Here is an 8,796-nt window from a genome sequence, read left to right as displayed (position 1 = left end):
CGGTATTATGACCTTTCCCATATCTAAAAAAAGGTCGAATAACTATACAATAATCATGTTAAATTTGAATTGGGAGAAATTTCTAAAAAATGATTTAAGCTACGGAAGGTCATTAATCTTATATTTTATCATAAAGATCCCAAGTTGGAAAATGGTCCCCTAAAACTAAATTTATCATTTTAATATTCTTATAATAATATTAAGATCAATGAATCTAATACTTGATTTACAAATCTAGAGTAAAGATAAAGTTATGGATAAAAATATTTTGTAAGAAAATTATAAAAAGCTGTTATAATTATTAAAATATTCTAGTGCATTAAAGCAGTGTTCTTAAAATACACTAGACATTTATTAAAAGAGTCGTATAGACTAGTACATATTATGTTTCTTTTCTTAATGAAAAGGAAGTAGTTTGTTCTCGAATAAGCAGGGGGTAAATATATGGATATACAAAACTTTAATATATATAGTTTTTGTCATAAGATATGTATAATGAATTGACCCACATGATAACTCCATATGGATAGATCACTTATATCTATTGAAAGGCTCACATGACAATAGTGTAAGTGATTTTTAGACTTAAGATCGCAAAGTTATCTTATATAAAGAATGTTATCCTTTAATCAGTTACATGTTCTCCTAATCGTGCTAACAAAATGAGTGAATATTAGGTATAACATGAACTATATGAAGGTACTTGAGTGATCAAGAGAGTATTCACCAACCCATTGTTATAATGTCCTAAATTAAAATATTGTTAAGAGGATAAAAAGATAATAATTATATTAAGAATTAGTTACTAAAAATTGAGTCAAACTAACTTTATGACTTTCTTAATATTTTGGACGCGATAACAACAGGTTACTAGACATTTTATTTGATCTTCAAAATATATATAAAAAATTAATTGTGAATTGATAATTAAATTATTTTGTTTAATTTATTTTAATCTTGATTTTATTTTAGATTATGACTTATATTTGGATCAACTTATTAGGGAACCTTATGGGTCACACATAAAAACCATTGGTTTTAAAAAAGTTAAAAAAAAGAATGATTAATCAAGTTGTGACTTGATTGTAAATAAATTTAAAAAATAAGGAATTATAATGTAATTAAAAGGATTGCAATTCTAGACTATAAACAATAACGTAAGGACTTGATTGAATAAATTTCTAAAAATTAAATTAAAATAATATATATGATATTATTTAAGGGCCAAATTGATATTTTGTCATTTTAAGTTTTTTTTTAGTTTCCCATGCCTTTTATTCTTAAGGTGAAAAAATGTAGTACTTAAAACATATAAAATACAAAAAAAAAAAAAAAGAGTTAGCACTATAATGTATATCAATCAATCTTTTTTTAAAGTGTTTAGAAGATTTCTCACTAGTAGTTTGTATAGATTACTATTAGAAGTTTGGGATACTTGGTTTTGCAAACAATTTTAGCGTTGAATCAAAATATTCAAAGCAAAAAATAATATATGATTTTCAAGTTATATAAAATCGCTAAAACACTCTTAGATCTATCTAACTGTATCCTCAAAAATCCTAAAATTTTTTAAATATTTATATTTTTTTATTATATTGTATGTGTTTTAAAAAACCCAATAACGACACCATATACCAAAATTTCTAAATATAACAAAGTTTGAAGTATATATATCACCCATAAAAAAAATTATAATTTTTTTTTAATAAAAATAATGAAAATATCTGATTGGGATACGGGTAAGTGAATTCTATCTTTGGGTCCAAGAGAAATTTGTTTGAAATTTTATCTATAGTACGTCAAATTGAATATTACATTAAGTAAGTGATATTAGGCACCTAATTCTATAAAGTTGCCATCCCAATTTGCCATTTGAGCTTGTTATTTTTGTTAAAGAAAAAGTAGTCAAGAAGAATAAGGGTAACATTTATTTATTTTAAACAATGGCATTGATGGAAAACATTAATAGAATATATTAAAAAAAATGTATTTTATCCTTCAATTTCTTTAGTAATGCATCATAATATGTTTATATATCTAATTTGGTTTAAATTCTAATACAAACTTTAAAAAATTCAAACAATGGACCTAATAAGATGAAATTAAAAAGGAAATTGCCATTAAAAATTAAAAATGAAAGAAGGATTTGATTGTAATTTTTCAAATATTATAAGAATAATGTGAAAAACATTACCATTGAGCGGTGATGAATATAATAAAAAAAAGTAGGGATATTTTTAAAATTATTAATTAAAATTCTATTGGTTATGCAATAAATTATTGAAAAAACATATATGTTTTAATTAAAAACTTTATTTTAATTAAAATTCATTAATTTATTATTTTTTATATTGCACAAACAATGAATTACTTACCTGGAAATGTGATTGCAATTTTTTTTTTAAAGTACTTTTTTACTTAAAAAATATTAAAATAATATTTTTTATTTTTTATAATTATTTTTAATATATTAACATATCAAAATAATTTTATCAGAAAATTATTTAATTTGAAATAAAAAAAATTAAAAAAAATAAAAAATCTATTCTGTTTTAAAAATAATTTTGAAATGCAAAATAAACAGTGACTACTGAAACGCAAAAGGGAAAATTACGGAACCAGTCATTAAATCCTTTTCCTTTTCCCCTCAAACCACCCATTTTAGGGTTTAGGGTTTTTGAAACCCCCGATCGATCATTCATTCCTTATAAAGAATCAAGCATCGTTTTCACAAATCTTTCATCGTCTTCAATCAATGGGCGGACCGAATTAGCAATCGCAAAACAGAGAAGAACGCCAGAAATTCTTTCAACGACATCGACGCGCGAAAGACCATTCCATTTATCGTCCCTGTACCCAAAACTATTCACGAACCTTGACCCACTCACTTCAAAATCCCTTCAAAAACTCCTCTCCCAGAAAATCCCCAATCCCTGGAATCCAAATTCCAATTCTTTAGAATCCAATTCCCAGCTAACCCTCGAATCCCTTAGTTGCAGAGAAAAATCCATTACCGGAAACGCGAGGCAGTTTGCTGCTGCCAAAGTCGAGGAGCAAAGAGAGACGCGTTATCGGAGTTCCGAAATTCCCACTCTTTCGATAATCGTATCGGATTCGTTGAAGTTCTTTATGTAGGAGAATGGATTCATTGGGCTGTTAAGATTTGTAGTTTCGAAAACGGAAGGGAATCAGTGTTTCTTAGAGCGGAGATTTCACGTGCGATAATGGAAGCTGTGGATCCTTGCGAGACTGACTTTGGATGCAGTGGATGAGTTAGTAAGAGATAAAGTTGGGAAAGTTGGGGTTACAGATAAGAGGTGGGCATGTGGAATACTGGTGCAGGCGCTTTTCCCGGAAGGTAGTTGTTTTGGAAGGAAGGATAAAGGGCCGGAATTTGCACGTAGCGTGGTGGAGAGGGCTTGCTGGGATTTTTGGAGAGCTGGAAGGAGGAGGACGACGTAGAGGAGAAGGCTGATGGGAGGGTGGTGGCGGAGGCGGCGGGTGGAGTCGTGGGACCTGCGGAGGCGGTGATGTTTTTGCAAATGGTGTTGGGATTTGGGCTGAAGTCGAGGTTTGATGAGGAGTCTTTGAGGAAGCTTGTGGCAGAGAATGCATCAAGGAGGATATTGGCGAAGCTTGCAGCTGCTATTGGTTTTGGAGAGAAAATGGGAGGTATGTAGGATGTTTAATTTGATCAGTGGTTATTTGTTCTTCAGTGGTAATTGCTGTTCTGTGTGGTCAGTTCATAAGAATGTCAGTGACATTTTGTTGCAAGGTTTTTCTGTTCAACTCGCTACTATTTTTTGTACTTTTGGGTGTTGCGTTTTCGTTCTATACCTTTTTTTTTGGTGAGATTCATTGTTGTAAATGAAGATCATTGCATAAGTAGTTGACATCAAAGGGACATAATAATCTCTCTTTGTATGAATTAATAGATATGATACTGTGAATCTGAAAGGGCACAGCTTTAGTATCTCCAAATGCTATGTAAATTATGCCAAAAAACGCTTTATTCTGTTTCTAAAGAACTCGAGGCTAATGCTCTAAGAGTTGAATTGCCTATGTTCAAAATCATTTTAAAATTACCTGCATTATTGCATTTTTGTTCCACTAGAAATTGTTTCTGATGTTTTTGACATTTACAAATAATGCAAGGTCCTATCCTGGTACTACTACATCTGCTTGGTGTGGCCTTGTTAAGTTAATTGGGTAATTTGCCGTAATGTTTTCCAGGCTGATGCTTTTGAAAGCCAGCGTGGGACAATGCATTGATATCACCTGGGAAGTGATAATTTATTTAAATAAAACAGACTTTACCAAGGTGATGGAAACAATGCTATACTGCCCTGACAAATAAATGTATAAATGACATGCGATAGTTGAACTGGTTTTGCTTACACCATTGTGGATAGAACTGCTTATTTCCTTTTCTGAAGAATGTTCTTTGTATGCTTAATTGAACTAGACTCTTTAAGTGTTCAATGGTTCTCAACAACCATTTGTCAAAGAAAAAAAAGGTCTGTTAATTTTATTGGTTTGCCATTCCAACAGGGGCTGGATCCCCTTTAAATTGTGCATGCAACTTTGTTAGCAAACCTCTTATTTTGGTAGGCAGAGTTTATCTGTGTTGTTACTTCAGATAATAACAATGACTGATTTGGTCAATCTCTCAAAAAGTTTTCTGTATTCCCGGGAGTAATAATCCTAATCATCATTTAAGGCTAGTTGACGGAATATCTTTTTCTTGCTTATTTCTTTAGTTTCATATGAACCAAACCTGCCCCAAACCTGCCTCATTCCTCCCCTCACGAGAGGTAGTTAAGTAGTGTATGAGCCCTAGTACTGGTTTCAAGATATGACTTATCACTGTGTATATGTTCTGTAACTTAGTTTTTAGCTGAGAGTTCAAACAAGTGTTTATGGGGTTAAACTTTTTTCAATCCATAAATTGTTTTTGCAGATATAATTGATGAATTGGTGAAGAATGGGAAAGAGATAGAGGCTGTATATTTTGCTTCTGAAAATCTGGTTTGACGAAAAAAAAGATTTTCTCCTGTATCTCTACTTTTCAAAGTATATCTTAAGAATTCCAAGAAGATCACAACTACTGTCTTGAAGAATGGCAATTATAGTGTAGCTGCAACGGTGTGTCTAATCTCTATCTACGTTGTGTAATTCTAATGACATGAAGTATTGGAGTCTTATTAATTTTTTTTTGCAGGATGAGTCAAGTACCTTGGAGTTGAATTCTATTAAAAGCCAATCATCAAATGTGTGGAAGATCATAAGCTTGAAAATCCCAGGAAATTTTTCCCTTGACAGCTTGAGGAAAACGGGCTTCTCTGCTTGAAAAAACCAAAGCAGAGAGGAAGAGGGGTACGTCAGCTGCCCACTGCCACCAAGTCTCAAAAAACAAGCGAGGCCATGGTTTCAGGTGGTGGCCGGGACAGTGGACCTCCTCCTTATCGACAAGCCAAAGCTGCCAAATTTTTCAAACAATTATTCCTCTTTCAGCCGCAGGAATGCTCTCCCCCTGGCAACACAGCATAGCCCGGCTAGAAGATATTCTGGGCCATTCCACTACCCTAAGCCAGAGTGTCTACGAGGGCCCTGCAGCAGCCCCGTATGCATCAACTTATGGTATCTCCCACGCTCAAAGCCCTTCTGCAATCTCTCAACAACCCTACCATCACTCTCAAAGCCCCAATGCAATTCCTCAACAACTCTACTCACAGCCAGCGGAGAACATGAGTGCTGCCGGTTTCCGTGCCAGTGGTTCTTATGGAAGCCAGACCAGTTATGGGGCATATGATTACGGCTCTGCTGCACCCGTTACTTACCAACCTTCATCCTACACTCAATAAGATGGGAGAAACCTAGCCAGATGTTAAGATTTTTATTTTTATTTTTTTTTGGTCTCTATGATTTCTGGATGTGGCCCTCTAATCTTGGGACCCGCCCCCTTCATCTCCCTTTCCCGTATAAAAGTTTTTTTTTTTTGTCTTATCTCATGACTGGATATGATGCCCATGCCTGTAACGCTGATTACCTTTATATGGAGCTCAAGCTGGATGTGATTTCCGTGCTGTGAGTTTTAAATGGTCTGGCTATCGAGCATTGTATTCTTTCAACTTCTTCCTTGATTGGAGTCGCCATTGGGTGCCTATGCTTGTGTTTTTGCCAAATTTTGGTTAATCAAACCAATTTCATTTGCTGCTTGCACTTTTTTAGGTTTAGTATCTTCTTATTAGAAGGAAGAAATGAATAACAAGGAACATATTAATTAAAGAATTCATTGATCTATTATCAATTAATAGATTGGCTAAAAATCATAACAATTTAGTAATCATGCTAAAAATCCAATTTAGTAAGAACATGGCTATAATGGATAACAATTAGTTAGTCCTTGTAATTGATAGAAGCCATTCTTTTGGCCACAAGAGGTCTGAAAATAACTCACAAACATTCAGACCAATGGAGAAGCTTGTATTAGATGTTGTATAAAATGGTTATTCATCATCTAATTCTCTATATAAACAAATAACTACACATGGATAGAGCAATAATGTCCCCTTATAGCTCATAATATTGCCACCTTTTTTAATGCTATTGCCTCTCCTAGCACAACCTCATAGTCAATTTTTTGGGCCTGATGACAAGATTAGATGGTAACAGATAGTTTGAACTTAAACTGTAGGTAGATAATATTGTCTCCTTCTAAAAAATATAGTTTGATTAAATCAATCTTCTAAATGATCAATTGATGTTTAATTTTACAACAAAATATTCCATTTTATTGGTTTAGAGCAACTAAGGCTTTTGGAACTAAAATCGAGTCTTTGAAAACTTATGAGCACCTTTAATTTTGTTCCATTGATGACTAGTTTTGTAATTTTAGCTGTCGTTAATTTTTATTTTAATTTGATCTTTTCATTTTTTTTTTAAATTGTCTTGATAGTTTTTATTCTTAGATATAAAGGTCCTGCAATATTAAGGCAAAGGTCTGGTGCTCGATTGATGCCCAATTTATCAAAATATGTTTAAATTAAGTTGATTTAAAGCAATTAGAGCTTAAAGAACTGAATTTTCATTATGAAACAAAATATAAAAAGACTGAAATTAATGGGTATAGTTAAAAAGATGCAGCAGATTTGGCGGCGCATGCAATCTTTTTAGCGGACAACCCACTTTTCCATTGTGGCAATCGATGCATTTTAGAATTCTTTTCCTGTAGGGGTAGCACATGTATTCTTATTCTTGGTGGTGTGTTATTTGCTTTATTTTTTTCCATATTTTTCCTCTCCCCTCTTTCAAAATTCATACTAGCCATTTCAAATTTCATAGTTGCCCCTTTGTTTTATTATTATTTCAAATTTGGTCCCTTTTTTATTACTAAGTTTTTGTTCTAGGTCTTTTTCTAAAATGTAAAATTGTTATCAATTTCATTATTCAATAAAAAAAATTGTATGTTGTCCTTTTATTTTATTTTTTGAAATTTGATCCATATTTTTTGTAATTCTTTTTTAGTTTTTTATTCTATAGTGAAATTAAATTTTCCTTTCAATTTTTATCCTCTAATTTGTTTTTATTTCTAATTTTATTCTTATTCTTTTGCTTGCTTTTTTTTTTTTTTTTAAATTTTAGAGCCTTTTGTAAAAATTAATTTTTTTAATTTAATTTTTAGCATGTGGTTAGTTAGAAATTAGGCTACATGTTTTTTCTTGATAGGATGATCATGGTTTCATGAAACCAAAATCATATATTTTAAAAATTAAACCCGGGTTAACTTTGTTTTTTTTTATTGATTTTTTTTTCTACACAATTTTTAGTTTTCATTTTCATCCTTTAATTTTATTTTTTTTTTTTAAAAATTGGGCCTTTAATTATTCTGATTTCATTACTAGGACCACGTGTTTGATGGGGTAGTTCATGCATCTCAACATTCTTTCCTGCAGGGGTGGCATATGTATTCTCATTCTTAGTGTTGTGTCGTCAATGTTATTTTCTTTATTCTTTTCTTATTTTCCCTCTCTTCTCCTTAAAATTCATGATAGCCATTTTAAATTTCATAATTGTTCCCTTATTTATTGTTATTTCAAATTTGACCATTTCTTCTTTTAATTACTAAGTTCTTGTTCTGGGTCTTTTTTCTAAAATTAAAAATTATTTTTTAATTTTATTATTCAATAAAAATTATAGGTTGTCCTTTTATTTTATTTTTTAATTTGGTCTATATTTTTTTAATTCTCATTTTTAGTTTTTGATCCTTTAGTGAAATGAAATTGTCCTTTCAATTTCACAATCAAATAAAAAATGCCAAATCTCCTCTATTTTTTTTTTATTTCTACTTTTGTTCTCATTTTTTTGGTTACTATTTTTTCTTGTTTTTGAGCCTTTTATAAAAATTAATTTTTTTAATTTAATTCTTCAACATGGTGTTAGTTAGGAATTGAGTTCCGTGTTTTTTTTTTTTACAGGGTGATCATTGTTTTATGAACCAAGTCATATATTTTAAAAATTAACCTGGGTTAACATTGTTCTTTTATTTATTAGGGTTTATTTCTCTCAATATAATTTTTCTTTTTTTATTTTCATCCTTCAATTTCTTTTTCAAAATTGATCTTCATGATTTATTTATTTTTTTCTTTGAATTCAGTTATCTCGATTTCACTATCAAGACCACAGGTTTAACGAATCTTTTTTTGGATCGTTACTTTTTTAATTTAAAAGTTTATTTAGTTTCATCCTTGAAGATTTGGTTCCCTTTAGAATTGAGTTTCGTAATTTTTTTAATTT

General features: G+C 31.0%; 1 protein-coding gene across 2 annotated transcripts in view; it reads left to right on the top strand.

Annotated features, from left to right (window-relative positions):
* The first annotated feature begins 3,199 nt into the window (after positions 1–3,199).
* Positions 3,200–8,796, top strand: part of LOC140954928 (FRIGIDA-like protein 4a) — a 40,638-nt gene continuing 35,041 nt past the window's right edge. Inside the window, exons 1-2 of one of the 2 annotated variants that reach the window (XR_012168581.1) lie at positions 3,200–3,672; positions 4,961–5,026. Coding sequence is in view for 1 of the 2 variants with exons in the window: in XM_073406086.1 (XP_073262187.1) it covers positions 3,531–3,672 (142 nt within the window). In the remaining variant the exon portion in view is untranslated. Of the gene's footprint in view, positions 3,673–4,960; positions 5,027–8,796 lie in introns of those variants that run through there. The other variant, XM_073406086.1, reaches the window with a different exon arrangement.

This window comes from Populus alba, chromosome 18 (genome assembly GCF_005239225.2).
Source record: "Populus alba chromosome 18, ASM523922v2, whole genome shotgun sequence".
NCBI lineage: Eukaryota > Viridiplantae > Streptophyta > Magnoliopsida > Malpighiales > Salicaceae > Populus > Populus alba.
This window is presented reverse-complemented; position numbering and strand designations above follow the sequence as displayed.